General features: G+C 58.5%; 12 protein-coding genes across 12 annotated transcripts; 7 read left to right on the top strand and 5 right to left on the bottom strand.

Annotated features, from left to right (window-relative positions):
- Positions 1-523: 523 nt before the first annotated feature.
- MICPUN_104321 (predicted protein) lies at positions 524-4,202 on the top strand (the record flags this gene model as incomplete). The annotated part of the gene is made up of 2 exons (XM_002506305.1): positions 524-3,371; positions 4,171-4,202. 2 exons carry the CDS (start codon positions 524-526, stop codon positions 4,200-4,202), a joined length of 2,880 nt encoding a protein of 959 aa, XP_002506351.1.
- Positions 4,203-8,121: 3,919 nt separating this feature from the next.
- MICPUN_50755 (predicted protein) lies at positions 8,122-9,812 on the top strand (the record flags this gene model as incomplete). The annotated part of the gene is made up of 1 exon (XM_002506306.1): positions 8,122-9,812. A coding segment is annotated over one exon (1,691 nt), but the record flags the coding sequence as incomplete, so codon positions are not given.
- Positions 9,813-9,846: 34 nt separating this feature from the next.
- On the top strand, positions 9,847-10,626 carry MICPUN_109560 (predicted protein). The gene has a single exon (XM_002506307.1). The coding sequence runs from the start codon at positions 9,955-9,957 to the stop codon at positions 10,561-10,563; it is 609 nt and encodes a 202-aa protein (XP_002506353.1). The 5' UTR covers positions 9,847-9,954; the 3' UTR covers positions 10,564-10,626.
- On the bottom strand, positions 10,625-11,794 carry PSBQ (oxygen-evolving enhancer protein 3, chloroplast precursor). The gene is made up of 3 exons (XM_002506480.1): positions 11,643-11,794; positions 11,262-11,384; positions 10,625-11,101 (listed from the first exon to the last, which is right to left on the bottom strand). The coding sequence occupies exons 1-3, from the start codon at positions 11,757-11,759 to the stop codon at positions 10,724-10,726; spliced, it is 618 nt and encodes a 205-aa protein (XP_002506526.1). The 5' UTR covers positions 11,760-11,794; the 3' UTR covers positions 10,625-10,723.
- Positions 11,795-12,179: 385 nt separating this feature from the next.
- MICPUN_64432 (predicted protein) lies at positions 12,180-13,292 on the top strand (the record flags this gene model as incomplete). Its single annotated transcript, XM_002506308.1, has 1 exon — positions 12,180-13,292. One exon carries the CDS (start codon positions 12,180-12,182, stop codon positions 13,290-13,292), a length of 1,113 nt encoding a protein of 370 aa, XP_002506354.1.
- Positions 13,293-13,339: 47 nt separating this feature from the next.
- Positions 13,340-14,407, bottom strand: MICPUN_104324 (predicted protein; the record flags this gene model as incomplete). The annotated part of the gene is made up of 1 exon (XM_002506481.1): positions 13,340-14,407. The coding sequence occupies one exon, from the start codon at positions 14,405-14,407 to the stop codon at positions 13,340-13,342; it is 1,068 nt and encodes a 355-aa protein (XP_002506527.1).
- Positions 14,408-14,671: 264 nt separating this feature from the next.
- MICPUN_95995 (predicted protein) lies at positions 14,672-15,762 on the top strand. The gene is made up of 4 exons (XM_002506309.1): positions 14,672-14,838; positions 15,063-15,194; positions 15,307-15,439; positions 15,574-15,762. The coding sequence occupies exons 1-4, from the start codon at positions 14,722-14,724 to the stop codon at positions 15,696-15,698; spliced, it is 507 nt and encodes a 168-aa protein (XP_002506355.1). The 5' UTR covers positions 14,672-14,721; the 3' UTR covers positions 15,699-15,762.
- A 163-nt stretch (positions 15,763-15,925) lies between these two features.
- FAP46 (hypothetical protein) lies at positions 15,926-20,188 on the top strand (the record flags this gene model as incomplete). Its single annotated transcript, XM_002506310.1, has 2 exons — positions 15,926-16,783; positions 17,290-20,188. The coding sequence occupies 2 exons, from the start codon at positions 15,926-15,928 to the stop codon at positions 20,110-20,112; spliced, it is 3,681 nt and encodes a 1,226-aa protein (XP_002506356.1). The 3' UTR covers positions 20,113-20,188.
- Positions 20,189-20,320: 132 nt separating this feature from the next.
- Positions 20,321-21,280, bottom strand: MICPUN_64435 (predicted protein; the record flags this gene model as incomplete). The annotated part of the gene is made up of 1 exon (XM_002506482.1): positions 20,321-21,280. The coding sequence occupies one exon, from the start codon at positions 21,278-21,280 to the stop codon at positions 20,321-20,323; it is 960 nt and encodes a 319-aa protein (XP_002506528.1).
- A 385-nt stretch (positions 21,281-21,665) lies between these two features.
- On the bottom strand, positions 21,666-22,541 carry MICPUN_64436 (predicted protein; the record flags this gene model as incomplete). Its single annotated transcript, XM_002506483.1, has 2 exons — positions 21,666-22,196; positions 22,479-22,541. The coding sequence occupies 2 exons, from the start codon at positions 22,539-22,541 to the stop codon at positions 21,666-21,668; spliced, it is 594 nt and encodes a 197-aa protein (XP_002506529.1).
- A 232-nt stretch (positions 22,542-22,773) lies between these two features.
- On the top strand, positions 22,774-24,621 carry MICPUN_109563 (predicted protein). The gene is made up of 3 exons (XM_002506311.1): positions 22,774-23,285; positions 23,423-23,497; positions 23,675-24,621. Exons 1-3 carry the CDS (start codon positions 22,947-22,949, stop codon positions 24,359-24,361), a joined length of 1,101 nt encoding a protein of 366 aa, XP_002506357.1. The 5' UTR covers positions 22,774-22,946; the 3' UTR covers positions 24,362-24,621.
- Positions 24,622-24,638: 17 nt separating this feature from the next.
- Positions 24,639-25,367, bottom strand: MICPUN_64438 (predicted protein; the record flags this gene model as incomplete). Its single annotated transcript, XM_002506484.1, has 1 exon — positions 24,639-25,367. The coding sequence occupies one exon, from the start codon at positions 25,365-25,367 to the stop codon at positions 24,639-24,641; it is 729 nt and encodes a 242-aa protein (XP_002506530.1).
- Positions 25,368-25,430: the final 63 nt, after the last annotated feature.

Consider the following 25,430-nt stretch of genomic DNA (forward strand, 5'->3'; position numbering starts at 1 on the left):
GCCGGGATGATTAGCCGTTGTTAATCGCGATTTTGGCATCGGCGGAGCCGAGACGGTCGCGAGTGAGCACTTTAAAGGGCGACAAGGCGGTACTTAGACCGTGGATCGTCGACACGTCGAGATATCGGCACGAGGAGGCGTGTCGTGCATCGGAACCATGCGTGACATATGAGACAGCGCGGCACGAGGCCAGCGACGAGGAGGGAAGAAACAATCGCCCCTCGCCAAACAGCCGGCGTCGGGCGCCCCGTCATGAGGCCTCGCGTTGGGATGTCGCTGAGTCGGACGTTAGCGTTGATCGCGCTGCTCTGCGTGCTCAGTGCCAGTCCGGTCCAACCGCGCTCGTTCAGCAGCTGCAAGAGCCTGTGCAACATCGACAAGGGGCGCGGTGTCTGCCTGGTGAGCTATAAACGGCACCCATAAAGCAGTTTCCACCACCTTCCCTCGTCGCGCGCTGCCCCACCCGTTCCCGCGGACCCCACGACCGACATCGCCCCGCTGACTCCGAACATTGCACGCATCGATGATTAATATCCCGCAGGAGGACGGAACGTGCGCGTGCAAAGACGGTTGGACCGGGGAGGGATGCGAGCGCGCGACTCCGGGCATTTCCAAGGAACGTCGACGCGACGGTACGTACGGCTATTCCTTCACCACCGAGGCGGAGAGGGGCGTGGGCGCGGCGATTTTTGACCCGCAGAAGAAGGTTTTGTACGTATCCGTGTACGATGCCGCGGCGGGAGCAGATGCGGTGTTCGAGGTGGACCCCTTGAACCCCGCAACCTTCACGGCGAGCAGCCTGACGTCGCGCGGCTGGGGCGTGGCTGGTCCCCACCGCGCAGATGGCGCGACAAAGCAGCCCGTCGCGCTCGCCCCTGATGCGGGCTACTGCGGCACGGCGACGGGTATTCAGACCGCAGCGGGATGTTCAGATGGGACACATCCCAGGGCTCACGGTCATTACAACGCAACGCTTTCCGGCGGATGGTACTCGGTCTTCAGGGGCCTGGCTCTCGACCTCAGTGGTCCCTTGACTGGTGTATTCGGCTCGCTCAACATGCACGGAGCCGCCCAGCCGACGCCATACAAGTTTAAGATCGTCAAGTACGTCGGCAAAGATTGCACCGGTTCCTCGTGGGACGATTGCGTCATCGGGTCCGCGAGCTCGCGAAATCCGAGCTACGTGTACGGTGGGAACGGCACCCTTGATGCGATGGCATCTAACGAGGTAACCGGCCAGGTGGTTTACAAGTTTTCACCACACGACGGTGTGTCCCCGGGGAAGGTCGGGATGCTTGCAGCTGATCTGTCTACGTCTACGGAGTTTCACATCGATCCCACGCTAATGGACACGAGGGTTAGCGGTACGTGCCCGGCGTGCGCGACGCACCACGAGGCTCTGAGGTTCGAGACTGCGATGTACGCGCAGACTGCTTTGGACGGCAAAAACTGGGTCATCTTTGCGGGCGCAGCGAGGATGGAGTCGGACGGAACCTCGTACCCAGCGCTGTTCAAGATCTCCGCGGACTCCTCGGCCTTTACCACGGGCCAGGGCACTGGTCAGGAAATGTATCTCGACGGATCGAGCGAAGCGCTTAAGCTTCCCAGCGCGTGCGAGGGTGTGACGGATGCGAAGCAGGGTCGCCACACCTCGTTCACGTCGCTGACGAAGCACGGGTCATACGGGTACGCAGGCACTTCGGGTCGAGACGCGAATTGCGATGGTTGCGAGCATCGCTCGGCGTGTGTGGTCATGTTTTCGCTCGACTACAACAGTTTAGACTCCCCGACGAAGGTCATCGTGTTCGAGGGTGGGGACGGGGGTCTGGACGAGAAGGACGTCTGGGCCGCGGCGGTCGAGCCCATCACTGAAATGGGTGCCGACGGTGGGTTCATCTACTTCGCAGTCGGTGACCGCTCGAACTCTGGTTTTGGGAGGATCGTCAAGGTCATGATCGGTGGGACGGATACGGCATCGACGTGCACATCGGGCTGCTTCAAACGCGTGGGTACGTTCGAGGAGAGCGCTCCGTTTGGAGGTATTGTCCACGTCGCCGACCTCAACGGGATTGTATCCCTCAGTCGGTCGTTCACAAACACGACATACACGAAGTTTTCGACAGCGTCGGTGACCTCCATATCTCCTCAGTTTGTGAGCTCTACTACGTCTGGGACGATTGTTACGATCCGAGGGACCGGGTTCTACTCTCCCTGGAACGACGAGTCGACCTACAACGTGAGCTGCAGGTTTGGCCACACCTCCACTTTGGACTCGGACTTTCAGGAGGAGGCGTGGAGCGGCGCGATTTACGTGTCTTCCACGGAGATTCGCTGCACGGTGCCCTCGGCATTGGATTCGATGACTTCTACGAAAACGAACAACCGGCAAACGTACACGGAACTTGAGGTTTCCTTTGACGGGTTCCCCGTCGATGGTGTTCCAACGTCTGGATCGCTCAACCCTTACTGGGGGAAAAGCATGTGGACTCGTCACAACGCCGTTGTCTTTTACTACGATGAACCAATCATCGCCTCTTTCGACGTTGGACACGGCGACTACGGGAACAAGGTATTGTTCACTGGCGAAAATGAGACCAACGCGCCCGTCACGCTTCGATTGTTTGGTGGTCCATTCATCGACAGTGACGGCAGTGATGGTGGACCGGCGCGCCTGAAGTGCAGGTACAACGGCGATGCCACCACCGATGTCGCGGCAACTTTTGTCGCCGTGAACCAGCTGCATTGCCCACTGTGTGAGGTCTCCAACGCGTCTGGAGTCGATCGTTGCGGTGCTCATGGAACTTCGGGCGCAGCACAGTACATCCCACTCCCATGGCTGGCAGGTGGACAGCCCAAGTCTGACGTCGACGTGTCGATCACGATGAATGGTGTCGAGTATCACTCCTCAGGCTCAACGGTTCTGCACTTGTACGGATCACCCCACGGGTTGAGCGTGATACACCCGAAATGCACTATGGATGGATTTTCCGGTGTGGTGACGGATTCCACGCTGGGCGTACTGAACGGGGGTCGAGACTGCCGACACAACTTGCTCAGCTACCCCGGTAACGCCGAGGCCGACGGGACAATGAAACTTGACCCGGTCGAGGTGAGCTTGGCGGACATCAACGGCACGGTGATTAAAAACGACATGGGCGTTGGTGGTATCCGTGGATTCAAAATAACAGCTGCAGTGAACGCGACTGGCTCTGAAGGATCCAGCAGGAACATCCTGACCCTGGCGCCTGGTGGTGTGGAACGCACCACTGTGAATGGCACCACAACTTTTGAGCTTTCACTCAGCTTTGTCCCAATCCAGGGAGTGTACGAGATTTTCTTCACCGGGGAGGATTGCACCGATGGATCGACTTGTACGGCACTGAGTTCCACTCAATCATTCAAATTTACGGTTCAACCTGGAAAAGCGATTGGCCTTGATTTAGAACCCGGGAAAGCTGTCGGGTCATATTTGACCGGTCCCCAATTTCCTCCCGGAACCCAAGTGGTGAATGCGTCTCAATCCGTCGAAATCGATTATTTGATTGTTTACACAGTCGATGCAGGCGGAAACAAATTGTTAGGCCTTGATGGTGGAGGACACTCGATTTCAGCGGAGTTAGTTACTACTGAAACCCACTCCAATGGAACCCATATTGCGAGGAGTTCGGGAGCGACTCTGAAAGGCACTGTCACGCAAACGATGATGGATATCAACGATGGCAAGTTGCAATTCATTGATCTCACTTTGGACTCCGCTGCTCCTTCTGGTGAACGACTACCAAATCAAAATACGGACATAACTTACGGAGACCCATCGAGGGGACCGCATGGCACCGATTATAAATATTTGGTTCAATTCAGTACATCCTTTGACGGAAACACAGCTTATGCTCATGCTGCCGTCGAAATGCGCCTTGGAATAGCGGTGTATTTGCGCGTAAATGGCACGTACAGCGTGGTAAGTGTTGCCTTGAATTTGGTTCCGCATTTTTTTCCCTGACAATGCAAACCGTTTCGCAGATTGTAATCGATGCCACTGAAGAGGTCATGCCCGTGCCGCAAAATATAGAGATCGCGGCGTACGACGGCGGTAATAACTGGTACGATATCGTGATTCGTTTACTCTATGCCAGCATCCCTAGACATTGACTTTTCCTCTAATTCTGACAGGGTTGGAGCCAATGTTGATGATGTTAATATAACGGTTTCGAACCCATCGAATCCCGCATTAGAGCTCTCGGGGACGCTGATGACTCCTTTGAATACGTCGAAGGGCGCTTGGTCGTTCGCAACTGCGCAGGATCCAATCAATGTGCACACGCCGCTAATAAATGAATACACCTTGCGCTTCACCCCCGACATTTCTTCCAGCCTAATTCCGGTGGACCAGATCATAAGAATCATTCTTGGCAAGAGGGGTTATCAGCTTACCGCTTCTTTACCCGCTGGCTTCGGCCCATTCGCCTCCGCAACAACTGTGCTACTCGATACGTTCGAGGTGCAAGTTATGGACGCCGGAGGTAACTTCATAGGGAACTCAGATCGCTACGCAAATACCGACACGTCAACTGTCATCAGAAAGATTAAGTTATCATCTTCAACGTTGCAGTTGACAGGAACGACAACTCTTTACACTGCTGGAGATGGAAAGTCTACTGCAAATTCGGTATCGTGCCTGACGCCAAAGAACGGCACACACGTCATCGTAATCGAAGAGGAAGAAGCCACGGTCGATAGCGTCGTCAAGGTTCCGGTATTGAAATCAGGCACATTCACGGTTGAGATTTCTGTCGGGATTGCATCTCACCTGGAAATATCAGGAAATCCAGACAATATGGTTTCTATCTCCTTAGGCGCTAAGCTGAAGCCAACTGAGATCGCCTACTATGGCTTGAGTGATAAAGTCACGCCGCTTGATGTTTATACCATTCAATCCGTGGACAGCGGAGGAAACCTTCTCACTTCATTCCAACCGTTTTATGAGAACGTGACAACGGTTCTGTCAACCGCAATCACGGATTATGTCGCAACAGAGGATTCAAGCATGTCAGTGAGCAGCTCGTCCGTCACAATAACGCAGCAAGTTGGAAGCGATGTTTATACTTCGCTCAACACAGTGGAGAAGACGTACAGAAATACTACGCAGGTGACCGAAGTCAACGCAACGCATGTTGTTCAGTACAGGGATGTCGTAAATTTCAAAACCGCGTACACATTGTACACGCAGCGCACAATCACTGCGAGTCTGAACGACACGAGCCGAGAAGCATACTCGTTCACGATAAATGACAACGAGATCCTGAACCGAGGTCCTATTCTCGTCGCTGACCCAAGTTATCACCGGGCTGGAACTCTGTCTGTCGTTCAGCAAGATGGGATCGCGGTGTTTTCAGGTGCGTAAAAATTTACGGAAATGACTCGATTCCCGAACATGTTTTTCACAAAATTCCTTATCTGCGGTCCTCGATTTCTTTCTGAATCCTGTTCCCACCAAATTGTCACTCAGGGCTGCATCTCGCGAGACCGTCAGTTGGAAATTACGAGTTGACTTTCACCTCGAATGATCCATCCTTCCAACCTGCCAAAACTATTGTCACGGTGGTGCACGGCCGCTCACATCATCTCGGCCTCCCAAATCCATGCGACACCTACCTCGACTCTGCTAAGGATCTTCAGTGTGTTGCCAACAGCACCTGTACCTGCAATAATTACATGGCGACTAATGAGGTTGCCTTGAACACACTAGCGGTGCACGTCATGGACGCAGGAGTTAATCCTGTTTACGAGCTTGACACGCTGCCATTGCCTCAACCCTATACCCGTGAGGTCTTCCTCCAGGCAGAGATGAGTAGCGTCATACTTTGCAAGTTGAACGTCTCTAATACTGTGAGTCCTTGCGAGTGTGTTGGCAACATGACGAGCGGCGAGCGAAAGGTCTCGGGCACTTCATGCACATCAGTGGACGCTTTGAGTGTTACTTCGATTGACGGCGTCGCCCGGTTTGAAGGATTGTACATGCTGACACCAACCATCAGCTCGGTGTACGGTCCTGACGGCTACAAATTAATGTTCAGCTCCCCTGGAGTACTCGATATGTCGTTTGGCATGAAGATTTCTCCCGGAAAAGGATACGCTCTGGAGGTGGTGATGCCAACTGCTTTCCCTGCTCCTGCGACTTCAAAGGACACCTTCCGCTCTGCGCTCACCACATGGATCACTAACCCTCTCGACACCGCGACGCTGAAGGTTAAGATCCTCGATGGTGGCGGCAATTTCATCGGTGGCACTGAGCCGTCGGGTCGTCTGATTTACGTGACATGCGAAACTGCAGAGTTGGCACCGAATCCTCAAGGGGTCGGTGTTGGAGGGAGCCAATATGCGGTCACGTGCATGCCAGGGAACTGCGCGGCAGGCGAGGAACCAGGAGTTGCGAAATTCCGCAACATCAAGCTTCTGTCACCTGTGGCTGGATCGCACGATATCAAATTTTCGGGGCCTGGACTCTCTGTCGCGGCGACGTACACAATCACCGTGATCATCGGCGACGCCGTGGGCCTCAGGGTGGTCGAGTTTGCCAAGACTGAATATGAAGCCTTGGAGACGGTTGCACTCTCACCGCCGAAGGTGGCTGTCGTTGACGCCGGTGGTAACCTTGTTGGGAATCAGAATTCAATGACACGTCTGATTAAAGTGGTGATTGCCGGACCCAGGCACACATTCGACGTCGCTGATGGCCAAGACGAAGCTATCCTCGTGAGGCTGACCGGTGAAATTTCCTTTGAAAGATTGGCGATTGGAAGTCCTGCAGTTGGGGATTTCAACATGACATTCACCTCTACTGGCCTGTTGGGCACCGTGGCACACTTCAAGATTGTTCAAGGCCCCTCATCTCGCCTGTACATCCCCGTTACTTTCAAGATTCCGAGCACAGGACAGATGATTGCCCCTTCGGTGAAATACGAGTCCCTCAAGGAGACCAAGCTGACACCCTTGGTTGTGCTTGTGCTGGACGGAGGCCTCAATTACGTCAAGGACGCATCGAGGACGGTTAACGTCACGATCGACAAGGGTAATATTTCGTACACTCCGAGAGATTCAAGCCTGGGTTACCTACTCTTCGACGACATCGTCATGATACGCCCAGCAGTTGGAAAGTACAGGCTCACGTTCAGTTCAAATAATCTGACGGCCATCAACATGGACATCACCATCACCGCAGGTTACACTGCGGTGTTGGACACTTGCGTTGGCAATTCCTTCTTGACTAGAAATGCCAACACCAGCTACTGTGAGGATGGGGTCGCGTACGGGTCAGCCGATGAGGTCGTCCTGCGAGACTTTCAGGTTCAAGTTCTGGATGCTGGCAGGGTATTTGTTGGAAGCCGCTGGAACTCAGAAAAGCGAAACGTGTCAGTGAGTCTTGACTCTTACATTGACACGCGCGGAGTCAAACAACTTGTCGCAGCTAATAATCCACTCGTGCCCGATTTTGATGGAGCGATGGAGGTTAAGGACGGCTCCATCGGTTGGTGCAAAAATGGGTACGACATTAACCCTGTGACGCAGACCAGGATTGATCCTGCGACAGGAGAGGTTTTGGAATACACCGTGTACTCCGATTCTTCCCCATCATTCTGCAGAGAGATAAGCTACAGTGGAATCGCCCCGGATGTACACGTCAATGCAGGACTCAAGTTGAGATATCCAAAAGCTGGCACGTACCTTCTGAAGTTCACCTCCGAATGTTCCTTCAAGTACTGCGGAGACGCAATCTATCCTACCCTGGAAGCGGATATCCTTCAGATCAGAATTTCTCCGGGAACCCCTCATAACATGAAATTCATTGTGGAGCCTCCAGCTGTGAATGAGAACGACTTCCGATTAAATCCAATGCCATTGGTTGGTGTTTACGATCAGGCTGATAATTTGTGCACTGAGACACACTCGTTCATGACTGGAGACCTCAACCCTCACCCTCATCAGCTGCGCGGTAACGTCGCTCCAGTCATCGGGGGAGTGGCAAACTTCACCAGACTCCGTTTCAGCGCAGAGCGAGGAAAACCTTTCACTCTCGTCTTTGACCTGCATGAGTTTGGCTTGAAGCTTGAGTTTTATCCATTCATGACTCGACCGTGTCAGGAGGTAAAGCCAAACAGCTATTCGGATTGGAAGGGTAACTGCCACTGCCTGCCTGGGTACACCGAAGATACTGCTCTTCCCGACCAAAATGGTACTGGATACTTTCTGGACCTCAACAACACTCAAGTCGCACCGATGTCGTTGTACGAGCCAGTGGTGTTCTTTGAGGGCGATTGGGTTGGTGCCCTAAATCCATACGGAGTCTGCGTGCCATGTAGGAATGGGTACTATAAGGAATACCCCGGGTCTCACCCGTGCACAAAGTGTCCAGAGAATTTTGACACTGCGCGCATAGACGGCAACTGGGCTCCCCCGCACAATTCTACGTCGGGGAAGATCCTTGCCGGTCCCCTCGGGAAGACCAGATTAGAAGACTGCCACTGCATCGCAAACACTCCGATCGAAGGTGTGGTATGGGTGGACGAGCCTGAGCTTGAATCCTATTACCGAAACTATTCTCGCGAAGGGTACAGATGCGATGTTTGTCCCCATGGTGGTAACTGCACGGGCCTTGACATACCGTATATTGCTGCGCAGCCCGGATTTTACAGGACTAGCACGGTTACCACCAAATTCAACAAATGCCCTAATCCAGAAGCCTGTGTTGGCGGGTTTGACAGCCTCTGCCTCGTGGGCAACAACAGTGGGTACACAGGAACGCTCTGTGCAAACTGTCTGCCTGGATATGCTCACCCGACCATCAATGGGCGCTTCCCTCCTCGATGTCTGGGATGTGGAAACGTTGGCATCAATACAGCAATCTTCCTCGTGCAGCTTGCAGGCATTGTGTCCATCATCTCCATAGTTGTGTGGACAAATGTCAGGCGCGGATCCGATGCCATCTGCCTGATCAAGACCTTCATCACGTATATGCAGACTGTCTCCCTCGCTAAGGACCTTGACTTGCGATGGCCAGAAGCAACGTCTGGCTTTATGGTCTTCATGGAGAAGTTAAGTACTATAGACATGCGATCTTTCTCGGTGCAGTGTTTGTTCCCGGGCAACTACTACTCCGAGACTGGATTGTATCTTGCAACACCCCTGATCATGGGCACTGCCCTGCTGCTGTACTACTCAGTTTTCCAGTTCTTCGAAGAACAGAGAAGCTCAATCTCGAGTAGACGGGGAAGGACGTCTAAGATTGCAGAAATTGAAGAGGAATCGGAGAGCGACGATGATGGAGATCGTAGCCCTGTGGTCAAAGCTGCAGATCTCAGGACTAAGGTAAGGGTCGAGGCAATGGACAACGCAATGTTTGAGGAGTCATGGGAAGCGAAAGCATTTGACAAGGTTTTCATGCTGGCGATCATTATGCTGTGGTTCATGTACCCCACGCTCGCCAAGTACATGATCGGTCTTCTGCAATGCAAGCGCCTTGACACCGGATCCGACAACGTCTTTCTGGTCGCAGATATGAGCATCAAGTGCTACGACTCGACACACAGCAGCTGGCTGTTCCTCTTCTTCGTTGTTCTCATCATCTACGTCCTCGGCATTCCATTGCTGTCGATGTTCCTCCTACAACTGGAAGGCGAAAACCACGATCGACTCGGTATGCGGTTCCGAGTCGGATTTCTTTACAAAGGACATGATATCGAGAGGGCTTGGTGGTGGGACCTTGTGATATTTGCTCGCAAATTCACGATGATCAGCGTTGTCGTCCTCGGAGCTAAGACCACTCGCGTCAGCAGTTATTTTGCTGGGTGGATCCTCGAGATATTCATGATTGGTCATTTACTTTTCGCGCCGTATGACAACGAGAGGCAGCACAAGATCGAGACGTATGGATTGGTGGCAAATATTTTCACCTTTAACATGGGTTACTTGTTCTACGAACGGGACGAGTGGTGGATCCATCTCATAGCGTCGTTTGTGTTCTTCGCCTTCAACCTCTTCATGTGGTACTTGTTGTTCGTCTGCTTGAAGCAGGAGCTCGCCCTCGAAGGTGAGACGATGAGGATCGCCCGCGCGAATCACGACTATGAATTGGAAGACAAGATCGCGGATGAGTTCGAGAAGAGGCGCGACAAGGAGAAGGACCAACAGAAGGCGATGGAGGAGAAGGCCAAGCTCGACCAGATGGTAGGCCGGCCACTTCCCTTTGCCGATGACAATCTCTGGGAGAAGATGAGGACCGCAACGGTCCCGGAGATGCGACAGGATCATAAGGAGCTGTCGGACAAACTCGAGGACATGAGATCTAAGTGGAAGCAGCGCTGGAACGCCAACGTAGAGAGGAAATACCGCGTGGATGAGGTCCACAGAGTGAAGGAGGTCTCCGCGGCTGAGAAGTGGCGAGAGCGCAAGGCTGCAGAACAGAGCGCGACACTGAAGGCGAGGGAGGGAACGCTCAGGCAGACCTGGCAAGAGAGGATGGCACAGCGTAAAGCTGAAAGAGATAAGTCAAACGGAGGTCGAAGGTGAGTTCACACCCACCTCCGCCTGGCATAGATTTTAATTTAGAGGAAAGAGAACGAACACCGTTTACTTCGCAGCCGGCAGCTATATCTGCCCGCCTTTTTCTGTATTTTAAAATGGGTTTTTGTTGGTCTCTATGTTAGCAGTTCTATCCCCCCAACGGCGCTTACGCGAGCTGCTTGATGAGGGCGTTGCCCTGCTCCTGGACGGAGGCGAGCGCGGCGGTGGCGGCAGCCTGGTCCTTCTGGCGGATGGAGAAGTCGAGCTTCTCGATGGAGGCGTAGAAAGCCTTGGCCGCAGCCTTGTCGCCACCCTTGTCCGCAACGAGGTTGTTCATGTCGAAGCGGAGGGTACCAACCTGGCGGCGGAGCTCGTTGGCGGCCTGGGTCCAGTAGGCCTTGCCGACGTACTCACCCACGTCAGTGTTGAGGCGCTTGATCGACTCGGACGCGCGGGTCGCGGTCTGGGCAGTGGTGAGCTTCTGGAAGGAGAAGCGGGAGTTGCCGTCCTGGCGCACGGACTGGGTGATGTTGAGATCACGGGCCTGATGGAAAAGGGAAAGGGATCGTCAGTGGATCGCTCAGGGTGGGTTGTCGTTGTTGTTTGCAGATAAGTTTGTTGGAAGGGCCACGGACAAATTTGACGACACCGCGGGGCGATCACGTCGGATCACCAGGGGGGGTGGGGTTCGGCCCAGTACGCACCTCATAGATGAGCTGGAGACCGTTCTTGTTGGTCTGGCGCTCGTCCTGGAGCTCGATCATGTTGAGCGCCATGGCGGGGGTGGCCTGGAGAGCGATGACACCGGCCGCGAGGAGGGAGGCAGCCTGCGAGGAAGGAATCGGTTGGGAGGGAAGAGGGCGATGAGTTCAGGGTTTCTTTGCCGGCAACAACGCCGGGTGATCGCGACGAGGGGAGCGCCGAGCCACGAACTCCCCGCGCGTGCGGGCGATTATGTCGCTGAGACATCCTTCAAGCACCTCGCGCGCGCGAAACCGGCGGAAGATTCCCCACGGGTCGCCGGTTGCCGCGCGAAAGCCGGAGTCTTGTTAATATCCGCAACGCAATCGCGAGAGATTTCTCACCTTGCGGGCATCGGCGGAGGCGGTCACGGCGACGGACGCCTTGGCCTTGGGGGCGGTCTTCGCCTGGACGAGGGCCTTGCCGGTGAACACGGAAGCAGCGGAGGAAATGGCAGCCATTTTGACGAGTATAAGGCTCGTTTGCGGTCGGGGAGTGTGCGAATATGACGGCATTTAGGAGCAGGAAACGGAGCAAGTCAGCTGGTAGGATTTCCTCGTTTCGTCCCAGCCAATCAGATCGTGAGATTTTTTTTATCTGGCAGCCACACGCAATATCTCAAGAATAGACCAAGGCTTTCCACCGATAAATCGGCCTCAATCCAACTGCGATGATTCAGGACGAGTCGTGAACCGAGCCTTTGATTTCGTGCATTTTCAGAGCCTTTTTTCGAGCTCAGGCCTGTGCCGCAGCTGCGTGTGAGATCGATCACCTTGCTTTCCCGTGGCGGTCTTGTCACCCGCGGTGGAAGCTATTTTCGCGGGTCCTTTCACGAGTCCGCCGGCGCAGCGCGTCACACACCACGACGCGCGTCGGGAACCATGAGCGCAGCCATGCGAAGGACCAGTGGGAACGAGCTTTGCGTCCGCACCTTCCTGCTCGTGCCCGTGGCGGCGGTTTGCCTGCTGTTGGCCCGCGCCGCGCTGCTTATGTGGTTCTACAGTTCCCCGCTGGTCGTGGCACTCTCCCCGGCCGCGGAGACGGGAGCGGGAGCCGGATGGGCGGGATCATCAGGACTGCTCGACCGCGTGCTCGCGCTCGGCCCGATCGAGCACGCACGACCTCGTCACCCACGACGACCAAAGGACGAGGCGGCGATGTTCGCGGTACACGTCAGGCGAGGTGACCCCAAAAACGACGGGAGTCAAGCAGGGGAGGTGGAGAGGCTCGCCGCTCAGAGGCTCGCGAGGGACGACGGCGCGGAGATGGAGGTTGGTGACGGACTCAACATCGTACGCGCGCACTTCGTGTACGAGAACGACCTGACGGATCCCCTCGAACCCGACGAGGTCGAGCGGTGGCTCGGTGGCGCGCCGGGCTCTGACTCGTCCAGGCTCGTCGAGGCTTCCAGGCGTCGAGAGCGCGACGCCGTGGGCGAGGCTTTCGACGAGTTCAGCGGCATCTACGGGGCAGCCGTCAAGACCAAAGCAATCCGGTGGTTGCACGAGTCTCCGTCCACGTACGACCGCGCGTGGGTGATCGAACCCGACGTTGTCTACACCGGACGGTGGGCCGAGCTTTTCGCCTTTTACGACGAGAAATATCCACGCTCGGACCTCGTATCAGTAAACAGCACCCACAGCACCGGAGGGTCGAGCTGGGCCCACGCTGCGGAGTGCACGCTCTGCTCAGAGGGCGATGGACGGTGGCAGACGGCGTTCCTGCCGGTGTTCAGGATATCTCGAAGGCTCGCGTCCGCGGTTCTCGAGACCCTCCGCTCCAACCGCACAGGTCACCACGAGGCTCTCCTGCCAACCGTGTGCGAGAGACTTTCGTGGTGCGAGTGGACCAGCATCAGCCACGGGGACATATACAGGTACCGTCCATTCATTGCGTTAGACGAGGCGGAGCAAAGCGCGAAGCCCGGAAGGCTGTACCACCCGGTCAAGTCCGCTGATGTTTTAAGGGCGCTGGCACGCGTGGAGGAGGTTTGAGACTACCCTTGTTTCCTACTGCACGACGAATATGATATGATGACCCCTCACTCCACGTCCTGGTAAACTCCTATGGTCGCGCATCGCCTAGATTTCCCTGCCAGTACGATCGATCGGGCGAGGCGCAGCTTGTACGCCACCGTGTCGTCGTCCTCGTCGTCAATATCGTCGAACAGCTCCGGCACGACCTCCTTGTACAACGCATTCTCCAGGTGCGCCATGAAGAAGTTCATCTGGATCTGCTGCCACACCAGCGCAATCTCCACGTACTGCGTCCTGTCGCAGCTCAGGTTGGGTTCCGGGGGTTGAGGCGGCGCCGAGCCGTCCAGCCAACACTCGCGAGGCAGCCAGGTCAGGAACGAGGGCTCGCCCGTCGCTCCGTCCATCTGTCGCAGCGCCCGCTCATCCACCTCGGCGTAGACGTTCCTGTTGGCGTACCTGAGGTGCTTGGACTGCGCCAGGACGGTGAGGAAATCGTCCCGCCGCCGCAACACTTTGACGTCGTCTGAGTTCATTAGCGCATCGAGCACCGGACCGCACTCCTTCCACAGCCTGACCACGTTACCGAGAGCGTACGCGGCGTCGCACAGCTCGCCAGTGGACATCTCCTCGGCCCTGAGCCGCGTCCAGTCCGTGGCTTTCATCGTGCCCTGGATCCACCGGAGCGCGCCCAGGACCGACCTGGCATTCAGACAGTCTTCGCGCTCGTCCGAACTCCCACCGCTTGCGCCCCCGCGTCGTCGTCTCCGCGCGGCGAGCTTGTCCATGAAGCCCCGCGACGCTTCGCTGACGCGCTCGCGGATGTCCAGCAGCACCCGCTCGTTCGTCGGGACGACGCTCATGTATCGCTGCTTGAGCTCGACGAAATCGACCGGCAGCGTACGTCTCTTGCTCGACGTCGAGGGCGCGTCGCCGTCGTCCAGTCGCATCTGCCGGATGCCCTTCGCGCGGTCCAGGACGTCGTCCAGCGAGGTTGGGTCACCGGTGCCGGTCTGCGACCATCTCCTGACCGTCGCCTGAGCCGTCTCGTACTCCGCACACGCCGCTTCAAGCGTCCCCGCGGCCCTACTCACCAGCAAGCACGCGTCGCTGAGGCGATGATGAGCCGCCTCCATGCTCGTTGTTGTCGCCTCCTCCTTTGCGCTGGAGGGGCGTCGGGGCTGCCTTTTCTGTTTTCACGTTTTGAAAAAAAAATGTTCTTCTAACTGCTTAACGTCAAATCGTGTTCCTTTTCTAACCATGTTTCCTGTGATTCACCTAATTTCGTAATTGCCTACTGAACCTCGTATGAAGAGATCGTCAAGTTTGAGGGAAGAGTCGCAAGCAGAGAGACAGGAGAGAAAAGCGAAATCCCGTCTTCCTGCTCTCCCTCTTTGAACCGCGCGCAAGTGGCACGCGAGTTCCGGCTTCGTTACTTTAGAGCTTAAACATGGGTAACCAGAGGGCTCGCTCCCGCGGTCTCCGCCATGGCACGCGTAACATGTTCAGCCGTCCCTTCCGCAAGAAGGGACCGAACAACGCCACCACCTACCTGAGGACCTTCAGGGTGAGTAGCCGCTAGAAACACGTGGGATGGCGCGCCTCGAGCGGCGCTCCGGCGCCGAGGGCGACCCGTCGCGCGCGTGTACGTCGCGTTGACGATGTTTTCGTCACGTGCGCCGCGTCGACGCCGTCATCCGCGCTTCCGCATCGCGTCGCGGCTCCGATTTCGGCCGAGTCTCGCGCGTATCAACATCTTTACTGACGCTAGGGTTTTCCCCTTTCCCGCAGATCGGTGACTACGTCGACATCAAGGTGAACCCTTCCCAGCAGAAGGGTATGCCTTACCTGGCGTACCAGGGCCGCACTGGTATCGTGTGGAACGTCACCCCCCGTGCCGTCGGTGTTGAGGTTAACAAGCAGGTGCGTGTCCAACCCCGCGTCTCCGCGCCCTCCTGCGGAAAAATCTCCCGCAGAAAACACCAACAGACTGGGAACGCAGTACTAAACCCTAGGTGCCTTCTCCCCTTCACAGATTGGTGGTCGCGTCGCTAGGAAGCGCATCCACGTCCGCATCGAGCACGTGCAGCACTCCAACTGCCGCGCGGACTTCCTCGCCCGCCGCAAGGCGAACGATGAGGCCCACGAGGCTGCGCACAAGTCTGGACGTGAGTGCCCCCTCATCTCGCCCCAGACCGGCCCTTTTTTTTCAGATGCGCAGTGAGCTCTCCTCGGCGCTGCCCCTCGACGCCCCTCCCTTGACGCGATTCACTCACATGTCACCTCCCCTTCTATTCAACAGAGCCCGCGCCCCAGACTAAGCGCACCGTCCCCGGTCCCCGTGAGGGTTTCACCCTGGAGAACGTCAAGACCGAGATCCTGACGGCCGTCCCCTACGACATCGTTCGTGAGGGTATCAAGTACTAAATTGGGGGGGTTCGCCATTGTGCATTTGTGCGTAGTTTTTATGGAATAAGATCTGCGCAATCTTAAAAGCGTCGTCGTCGCTGCCGCGTTCCTACGATTCGACCCTCAGTCGCCGTCCCCTCAACCCCCTCCAACCCAGTGGCCAAAAAGTTCCATTTCGTTTCCAGCGAACAAATGAGACGGTTCCTTTTTCAGGCTTTTTCCAGAGTAGAACGCGCCAGGATAGAATGGACGCGAGGAAGAATGCGGCGATTAGAAAATTGAAGCGCTCGAACAACGCGTGGGGTAAGCTCGTAGCTAAGTATGAGGCTGAAATGTTTGCGAGCCTGCCCGCGGAGCACGCTGCGAGGGCGAAACCGAGCGAGCGTTTGATAAAGTACCATGCGACGCGTGACGGGCAGGTCGTGGCGGGCCTCGTTGCGGACATCCTCGGCGTGCTAGGTTGCGAATCGACGCTCAGAGTGCTAAATACTGAATCTGGGGTGAATGAACCGATGTCTCGAGACGCACTGGAGCGTACGTTGCGTCTGGAGGGGTCTGAAGGGCCGCTTCTTGCCGGGTTGCTAACGAGATCTGACGAAGCGGATGAGGGACGCGAGAGCTCCAGGACACGGGATCGAACGCCAGAGGTCACGAAACGGGAGCCACCCGAGCCCATCGTCCTAGCGGTAGGGGTTCTAGAAGAGAAGGACACGAATCGGCCCGAGCGAGCGACGGGGGAGACAGCTGTGAAGAGGACGGAGTCGACGTCGCCGTCGACGGGTGCGGGTCCCTCCACGAATCTTGGCGGCGTGGAGCGGGCACTGGAAGGAAGCTTCGAGCTGGAGAACAGCGACGACGATGAGGTGGTGGACGCGATTGAAGAGTCCGTGGACGACCTCGAGGTGTCCGTGGTGTCCATCGAGGTTGACGGTCGTGTCTCCGGGTCTGTCAAGAGCGGCGGCGGTTCGTCGATGCGGGGCAACTTCTCCGTCGATTACGAGGACGTCGGGATGGGATCGACGCCACCGACGAGCGCGGCGGGGGGTGATGCCGCATTTGACGTGGAGCGTGGTGGCGTCTCTCTCGACGACGAGGACTTCGAGGTGGACCACGACGACGTCTGGTAACTTTTGGAGCCTGCTTTTTCCTCTCTCGTGTAAAAGTGTTTAACATCACCCACCGAATTTCGCGCATCTCCTCATCGTGAAAAAGCAGGGTTCACGAACCGTGTAAATTTCCCGCTTCGTGATTGGTTCGCGATATTATCCACGGATCGCCAAGTGGACGTGAGTCGAAGGTTTCCGCCGGTTCGTGGCGGCTGCGAGGCGTGTCCGCGCTCAGTTGAACACGAGCACGTGTTTCGCCGATCCGTCAAGCCGCATCGGTGTTGCCATGTTCTCCACCGCCGCCACGACGGCCGTTCCCGTCCCCGCCACCCGTGTGGTGCGTCGCCCGTCCCCCATCCCGACCCGATCCAGAAATCAACAACCTGCGATGTGGAAAGTTCACCCAGATGAACACGGACAGATGTCGACCCTCACCGGCGACCCGAATCCCAACGAACTCGAGCTGACCCTCCCCGCGTGATGAACTTCTCCTTTACTCGCAGGCGGGCTCCCGCCGCGTGCGCCGCGCCGCCAAGTCTCGCACTTCGGTCCGCGCCTCGGCCGCTCGCAAGGATGAGGATGTCCAGGTGAACGAGGTTGCCGCGGGCGTCGCGGGCGTTGCCGCGGCCGCCGTGGTCTTCGGTGCCCCGGACGCCGCGATGGCTGATGCGTACACCGACTACCTTGAGGCCATGAAGGCTCAGAACATCGAGCCGGCCTCGGTCACGCTCCCTGCTGAGGCTCCCGCAGCCAAGGCCATCCCGGCCGGAGCCAAGAAGGCTGCCCCCGCCCCCAAGGCCCCCAAGGCCCCCAAGGTTGCCGCGCCCAAGGTTGACAAGGAGGCTGCCGCCGCCGCCAAGGCTGAGGCTGCCGCCAAGGCTGCGGCCGAGAAGGCTGAGGCCAAAGCCAAGGCTGACGCCGAGAAGGCTCAAAAGGCTGCAGCCGCTGAGGCCGCCAAGGCTGAGGCTGATGCCGCCAAGGCTGAGAAGGCTGCCGCCGCTGAGGCCGCCAAGGCCGAGAAGGCCGCCGCCGCTGAGGCCGCCAAGGCTGAGAAGGCCGCTGCCGCTGAGGCCGCCAAGGCTGAGAAGGCTGCCGCCGCTGAGGCCGCCAAGGCCGAGAAGGCCGCCGCCAAGGCTGACAAGGCTGACAACACCGCCTCCAAGCAGTCTCTCGAGGAGAAGGCCGCTGCGCGCGCCGAGAAGGCTGCCGCTGCTGAAGCCGCCAAGGCTGAGGCTGACGCTGCCAAGGCCGAGAAGGCCGCCGCCGCTGAGGCCGAGAAGGCCGAGAAGGCTGCTGCCGCTGAGGCCGCGAAGGCCGAGAAGGCTGCCGCTGCCGAGGCTGCTGCTGCCGAGAAGGAGGCCGCCAAGGCGGCGCTCGCTGAGGCCAGGGCCGAGAAGGCTGCGGCCGCCAAGGCTGCCGCCGCGAAGTCCAAGGCTTCCAAGCCCGCCTCATCTTCATCCTCTGGCGACGCCGGTTCTTTCGCCCCCGTTGCCGGCATTGCCGTCGTTGGCGCTGCTGCTGCCCTCGTTGGTGGTGGCAAGAAGAAGGAGCCTGAGCCCGAGCCTGAGCCCGAGCCGGTCAACACGCCCTTCTCCTTCTTTGGCAGGAAGCCGGAGCCCGAGCCGGAGCCCGAGCCCCCGAAGAAGAAGGGTTTCTCCTTCGGAGCCAAGAAGACTCCGCCTCCCCCTCCTCCGGCTCCCGAGCCCGTCAAGAAGGCTCTCTTCTCCTTCGGCGCCAAGAAACCTGAGCCCGAGCCTGAGCCCGAGCCTGTGAAGAAGAAGCCGGCCTTCTCCTTCGGTGGCACCCAGAAGATGAAGAAGGCACCCGAGCCGGAGCCCGAGCCCGAGCCCGTGAAGAAGAAGCCGATGTTCTCCTTCGGTGGCACGCAGAAGATGAAGAAGGCCCCCGAGCCTGAGCCCGAGCCTGAGCCCGAGCCCGTCAAGAAGAAGCCGATGTTCTCCTTTGGCGGCACCCGGAAGATGAAGAAGGCCCCCGAGCCTGAGCCCGAGTTCGAGCCCGAGCCTGAGCCCGTCAAGAAGACTCCTCCCAAGCCCCTCTTCGCGCGCAAGGCTCCGGTCAAGAAGGCTCCTGAGCCCGAGCCTGAGCCCGAGCCTGAGCCCGAGCCCGAGCCCGTCAAGAAGGCCCCCGAGATGCCCAAGATGCCCGCGGCGCCCAAGGTTGCGTTCAAGAACCCCTTCTCCTTCAACTTCGGCAAGAAGAAGGCAGCAGCGCCCGCCAAGGCAGTGGCTGCCGTCGACGCTGCCCCCGGCGCCGCCGAGGCCGCCACCGTCACCGACGAGGTGATTGTCGAGGCGGTTCCCATCCCGGTTGTGCCCGAGGACGACATCGTCGCCCGCGTGCTCGCCGAGAAGGAGGCTGCCGCTGCCGCCGCCGCTGCCAAGGCCGCCAAGGATAGAGCCGCCGCACTCGACAAGGCGAAGAAGGAGCAGGAGGCTGCCGCCAAGAAGGCTCAGGAGGCTGCCGCCAAGGCTGCCGCCAAGAAGGAGAAGGAGCTCGCTGACAAGATCGCCGCGTATGAGAAGGAGCAGGCCGACAAGAAGGCTGCCGCCGAGAAGAAGGCGGCTGATATCAAGGCTGCGGCGGAGGCAAAGAAGGCTGAGGCCGAGGCCAAGAGGCAGGAGCAGATCAAGGCGAGGGAAGAGGCTAAGGCAGCGGCGGCTGCCAAAAAGAAGCAGGGTGGCGGACTCTTCGCCTTCGGAGGGAAGAAGGAGGAGGCCAAGCCTGCCCCCGCGGCCAAGGCGGCTGCCCCGGCGGCCAAGCCCGCCCCCGCCGCGCCGGCCGGTGCCAGCGACGCCGCTGCCAACGCCGCTGATGCCCAGAAGTGGATTGATGCCTGGAAATCCGGTTCCTCCGGTTCCTCCAAGCCGGCGGCGAGCGGCGGCAAGTCTGATGCCGCGGCGAACGCGGCGGATGCTCAGGCGTGGATCGACGCGTGGAAGTCAGGATCTTCCGCCGCGCCCCCCGCCGCCAAGCCCGCGCCCGCCGCCAAGCCCGCGCCCGCCGCCAAGCCCGCGCCCGCTGCCCAGCCTGCAAAGAAGAAGATTGAGTACAAGGGTCCCTTCGGCAACCTCTTCGGCGGCAAGAAGGAGGAGGCTAAGCCCGCTGCCAAGGAGGCTGCGGTCGCCGCCAAGCCTGCCGCCCCCAAGGCTGGTGCTAGCGACGCCGCGGCCAACGCCGCGGACGCGCAGAAGTGGATAGACGAGTGGAAGGGTTCTTCGGGTGCAGGTGGCTCCTCTGCCGACACCCCCGAGGGTCGTGCCAAGGAGGCCCAGGCCTGGATTGACGCGTGGAAGTCCAAGCAGTAAACATTTATTACACGTCATTGACAGTGTTCATAATCGCAGCTCTTATCATGATCAATGAATGAATAAGCTTATATTTATTTATCAACTCGAAGCAGTCGTCAACGACACGGCGTCAAGCCGTGGCGGACAAGAATTGGCTGAGCGTTCTCTAAGATACAGCGGCAAGCAAAATTGCGGCAAACCCCCCCTCTACACGTGCACCTGTTGTTTAGGCGCTGACGAGCTCAGGCTCGAGCTCGAGCTCCACGCCATCGACGAGCTCGGCAGCCACCATGCCCTTCTCCGCGCGCTCCTGGAGGCGGCGGTTGTACTCGCCAGCCGGGTAGGGGTCGCGGGTCTCAGCACCCGCGGGCATCCTCGCCTTAGCGTACCACTCCTCCTCGGGGCAGTAGGTGCCGAGGATGTGGTCCATGCCGGGGCAGCACACGTTGTAGTTCATCCTGCCGCTCATCACGTGGTGGCCCATGTGGTTCTTGTAGAGCCAGTTGTAGTAGCCGGTCTTGCGGAGCATCTTGGCCAGCGGGAGGGGGACGTTGAGGCCCTCGCTGAGGGGAATGTCCTCCATGCCGTGCATCGCAGGGTGGAGGGAGTTCCAGACCGCGGCGTGGATGGCGACGGCGCCGAGGATGATGGCCATCCCCGAGGGGGCGCTGAAGCCCATGAGCGCCAGGATGGGGATGGAGGTGGGGAGCATCTGGAGGACCATCAGGCCGGTGATGTCGTACTCAAACGCGGTGCCGCGGTACTTGGAGTTGACGAGCATCTTGGCGGGCTCGGACTTGAGCCACTTGGGGTCGGTCTTGAGGGACATGTCGTCGAGGGTCTCGGCGTGATGCTCGATGTGACCGCCGCCGTCGCACTTGGGCGCCACCTCAGCACCGGTCAGCTTGCACCACAGCGCCTTCATCCAGTCGGTCTTGTTGAACTCGGCGTGCTGGAACCAGCGGTGAGTGACGTACTCGTTGAAGGACACGACCGCGTACATGGTGGGCACGGCGAGGGCCCAGCGGGTGGCGACGGCCACGGCGGTCTCGGCGCCGGCCATGGCGACCACCTTGGAGGAACGGCGGCCGGCGGGGACGGCGCGCATCTGGCGAAAGGACTTGGTCTGGGTCACCGGGACGCCGACGAGCGCCTTACCCATCGTGGAGGCGGCAGTGAAGGACATCTTATCTGTGTAGTCTGCGCTCGGAGTTAGCCTGAGCGTGTTTGTGGTGTGAGTACTTCAGCGACGGTGACACGAGAACGTGGTCGTCGGATTGAGCTCGGGAGGGAAGTGCGAGGCGTGCGTAGGAGTGGGGCACGGGCGGAGGCGATCGAATCAACCGTCGAAAATCCGGCGTTTCGGCGCCGAAAAGAGCGGCTCTGCAGTCAGCCACGACAACCACAGCCGCACGTGGCCTCTCAAAATCCTCAGTGTGGGGTGGGATCGAGAACCAGGAAACGAGGGTTTACCAGTCCCGATGATTGGAGACTCGTTTGGTTTTCCAAAAAATCAGTTACAGTTTTGTGTGGGCTAAGCTAAACTGGCTAAAAGTCACCGTCGCTGTGTCTCAAGCGTACGAGGACGACGAGGCCTGCGGCGGGTAGGATGACCGCGACGAACCGGAGGTGACGCCAGGCACAAACTCGTACGCGCCGCTCCCCGGCACGTGGTAGTCGACGTCCCTCCACTCCTTGTACGTGAACAACATCGAGAAGCACACCGCCAGCCACGTGAAAAACGCAAACGCAATCGAAGCCTTCGCCGACGTGGCCCGCTTGCACACCGGGTACACGGGGTCGACGATGGTGATGTTGCATGACGTGGCGGACATCGCGAACGCGGCGAAGAGCAGGACGTTCATGACGGTGTACGCGGTGAGCTCCGTCACCGGCGGGGGAACCCTCTGGAGCAAGTACGCCGCCATCACGACGAGAGAAAAGACGGCGTAGATTATGCACACGGCGATGAGGAACTTGAAGTTGGAGAACTTCTGGTACCCGCAAGCCTGCGGGCCGCACTCCTCCAAGGTCATCTCATCGGGCCCGGCTAGGCCGTGGCGCTGGCTCAGCATCGCGGCGAACGCGGTGATTGAAAAGAGCTGCGGGGCGGACGGCGGATTAGAGAGACGGTGTTACGTTTGGTCGGCGAAAGGAGCGCGCGAGGAGAAATATCAGGTTGATCTTGGGCCCGGCGCGACGCGTGATAGGTGCATCGGTGCGTGAATAAGTCACGCCGGGCCGTCGATTGCAATGTTGAGGAAGCGTAGAGGCTGCGACGCGGGGGTAACCACCCGACGATCGGACGGTGCCTCTTTTTCCTCGCTCGGCTCCCGGCGCAGTGGGACGGGACGCGGCGTGGGAGAGGCGGACGGGGGACTCACGCATTGCACGGCGATCAGGCGGAACTTAGGCGAGTTGGTGACGGTGGGGTCAAAGTCGTCCATAGCGGCGAGGCTGCGAGTCAGAGGGTCAACACTCTCGTCTCTGTGTGCCTCTCGACACGCGGCCCGGCGAAATTTATTTCCGCCTGCAGCAGCGCGGAAATCACGATAGTCGCGAAATCTTCGTTCCCAATTTGTCACCCGCGCCAGCGGCCCAAACTGTGTCGGCCTCGGAATTGTCGTATTTCAAGCGACGTGGAGGGCCCGCGGAATTCAGTCCTCCCCCGTTCCGCAGCGATAAGCGGCGCCTCGAAGAAGTTCGTAGGCTCGTTTGCGGTGGTGACGGGGGACAAGGGATTCACTAAATAAAGGGGCAGGGGTGCCGCTTTATTGGAGGGTTTCCGCGGATACGTGGGAGCACTTCCGGGGGGGGGTGAAAAGGGAGAGCGGGAAAACAAAGCGGGGATAATGGGAGTTTCCGCGGGAAGCACGCTGCTCGACAAGAACGTCGAGCGACTGCTCTCGGAGCCCTGGGGCGCGGCTCAGGCCGGAGTTCAGTACAACAAGGAGGTCCTCGGGTCTCTATGTGAACAGTTCTCTCGGCTCGAGCCCCAGGCTCGTCGAGGGGCCTTGCAGGGCACCCTCTTCATGAGGAAAGGTCAGCGGGACTCTTTGAAGGAGGAGATCCGGACTCTCGTAGATCTCGCGACCAACGACAAAGACCAGTGGGTGAGCTTGATCGCACGGGCTCTGGGTGGCCTCAGGGAAAGATTTGACCTTCAGCAGCTTCAGCAGGACGTTCCTGCGGTGAGTTACTAGGCCAATTGCGCCCCTCCGCGGTAGCCAAAAAAACCCTACCTTCTTCGTGGCAGGAACTGGCTTGATTTTTCGAACCCGAGTGAGAGCTGAACAGTCCAACCATTTCTTCCTCCTTTCTCGAAAAGGTTGCCGACGCCGTCGCGTCGATTAGGGACAAGATTCAGGTGGATGGAACGCCGGACAATTACCGACCTATGGAGGTGAATGCCTGACAATCGCCACTTTCATTCTTTCGAAAATCTCGCCCCGGGTTTCGCCTCGAACGGCTCTGAGTCGTGTGGGCTGGTTTGCGCGCACGATAGTCGCCCTCCAGCCTCGCTCTCTCTTCCACGATGGTTATTCAACCGCGGTATCCCCCACGCTTTGCGCGTGAACAGGAAATGTACCTCTCCCCGCGGCTTCTCGCTGCGGCGGGGGCGCCTCCGTGCGAAGCCTCCGCGCCGACCCACGGGCACTTCACGCCGAGGGCTCGAAGGGAGCCCAAGAAGAGGTTCGCCGGCACAGCGACCGCGAGTGTCGCCCCGAAGACTACCGTTCAGGCCAGCCGCCCGGCGTCCACGTCCATGTTCGCGCCGCCCAGCCGTAAGCCGGCGACGTCATTTTTCCGAGACTCGGGTCCGAGCTCGAAGAAGACGGGTGCGGCGTCGGCCAAGTCGTTCCTGTCCAAAAGCAGAGACACCGGGACAAAGACGATGATGATCGACGTCAACGAGGCGGCGGCCCTCGGTCAGGTGATGGGTGAGGACCTCAACAGGGCTCAGCGTGAGCTCGAGAAGCGGGAGGAGCAGGAGGCTCGTGAGCAGGCGAGGGAGCGCGAGCGGGAGGAGCGCGAGCAGAAGAAGAAGCTCGAGCAAGAGCAGAAGAAGCTCCGCATCCAAAAGATGATGGAGGAGCGCGAACAGAAGAAAAAGCTCGAGCTCGAACGCAAGCGCGCCCGCGAAGAGGAACTCGCCAAGCGCAAGAATGACGCCAAGCGCCCGAGAACCGAGGCTCCCTCGCGAGAAGAGGTGTCGACTCCGAGTCCCCATGAGTCGGACCCGATGCCCATACACGGCGTGATTTGATTCTGGATTCACAAACATTCATTCATTTTCGGGGAAAGGAGAGAAACCAGTGTATGTACAAGGACACGGAAAACAGTATTATATTCGTAGAACAGGGAAACAAACGGGGAAACTAGAAGCAGCAGTAGACAAACAAAAGCTCGGCCCAGTCGAGCACCAAAAAAATAGGAAGAAAATAGGAGAACGCAGGGTTCTGCCCTGCAACAAAAACAGGTTTTAGGACTGTCACATTTGGAATTGATGATTATTCAAATCGCACGAATGCCATCGTCTCGTATTACTCGGGCCTGCGTGCCCTCGTGCCTCTCTTCATTGCTGACATCACCGGCCGCTCCACCAAAAGCCACGCAATAGCTGCGAACAGGAAAGAAAACGCCGAGTTGAACAGCGCGTGAGCCATCATATATCGCCATCCGAAGTGATAGCTGCTCGTCGCGGTGCCAGCGAACCATTTGATGACGACTGGGTGCATCAGATACGCGCCAAACGTGAGCCTGGCGAACGGTGTCCAACCCGGGTGCGCCAAGAACGCGTTGAGACCTTCGAGCTGACCCGCGGCGCACAGGGTCGCGATGATGCCGAGGCCCGCAGCCCACATGGGTCGACACAGGGTGATGAACGTGGCATTGACCCACGGCGACCAACTTTCGGGGTCCATGTAGTCGGACAGCGGCGCCAAAACGCACGCAAACAGCGCGGTGACGGCCGCGGCACCCCAGGTTTTGACCGCTGCGCGGTTGAGGTTCGGCCTCATCGGTCGGACTCCCGGGTCGGAGACCCACCGTTCGTTAACAAAACCAAACGCCATCCCGACCAGATGAGCAGGGACTCGCGTGTAGGGCTTGCTGTAGGCGTAGTAGCTGTAGTCCCGCCACGATTCACCGAACACGTAGCAACCCAGGTCGTAGTGTACCACCAGCCAAAACTGAAAGAGACAAGAGTGAGAGTCAGGAAGGTTCACGCAAAGCAGGCGAAAATTTTGCTTGCAGATCCGCGCAACGCTCATTGACCTTGTCTCAGCATGGAGAGTGCCTCTTTCATTCCACCAGCGGCCGAACTCTAGAAAGAG

This window comes from Micromonas commoda, chromosome 15 (genome assembly GCF_000090985.2).
Source record: "Micromonas commoda chromosome 15, complete sequence".
Classification (NCBI taxonomy): Eukaryota; Viridiplantae; Chlorophyta; class Mamiellophyceae; order Mamiellales; family Mamiellaceae; genus Micromonas; species Micromonas commoda.

What these genes read in the sequence shown, in the direction of transcription:
- PSBQ (XM_002506480.1), bottom strand. Translation starts at nt 11,759, where the DNA reads ATGGCTGCCATTTCCTCCGCTGCTTCCGTGTTCACCGGCAAGGCCCTC. An exon ending in CCTCCGCCGATGCCCGCAAG is followed by an intron (nt 11,385 to 11,642) that starts GTGAGAAATCTC and finishes CCTTCCTCGCAG; the next exon opens with GCTGCCTCCCTCCTCGCGGC. An exon ending in GTCTCCAGCTCATCTATGAG is followed by an intron (nt 11,102 to 11,261) that starts GTGCGTACTGGG and finishes CTTTTCCATCAG; the next exon opens with GCCCGTGATCTCAACATCAC.
- MICPUN_109560 (XM_002506307.1), top strand. Translation starts at nt 9,955, where the DNA reads ATGGGTTACTTGTTCTACGAACGGGACGAGTGGTGGATCCATCTCATA.
- MICPUN_109563 (XM_002506311.1), top strand. Translation starts at nt 22,947, where the DNA reads ATGGGAGTTTCCGCGGGAAGCACGCTGCTCGACAAGAACGTCGAGCGA. An exon ending in TTCAGCAGGACGTTCCTGCG is followed by an intron (nt 23,286 to 23,422) that starts GTGAGTTACTAG and finishes TTTCTCGAAAAG; the next exon opens with GTTGCCGACGCCGTCGCGTC. An exon ending in ACAATTACCGACCTATGGAG is followed by an intron (nt 23,498 to 23,674) that starts GTGAATGCCTGA and finishes GCGCGTGAACAG; the next exon opens with GAAATGTACCTCTCCCCGCG.
- MICPUN_95995 (XM_002506309.1), top strand. Translation starts at nt 14,722, where the DNA reads ATGGGTAACCAGAGGGCTCGCTCCCGCGGTCTCCGCCATGGCACGCGT. An exon ending in GTGTTGAGGTTAACAAGCAG is followed by an intron (nt 15,195 to 15,306) that starts GTGCGTGTCCAA and finishes TCCCCTTCACAG; the next exon opens with ATTGGTGGTCGCGTCGCTAG. An exon ending in GGCTGCGCACAAGTCTGGAC is followed by an intron (nt 15,440 to 15,573) that starts GTGAGTGCCCCC and finishes TCTATTCAACAG; the next exon opens with AGCCCGCGCCCCAGACTAAG.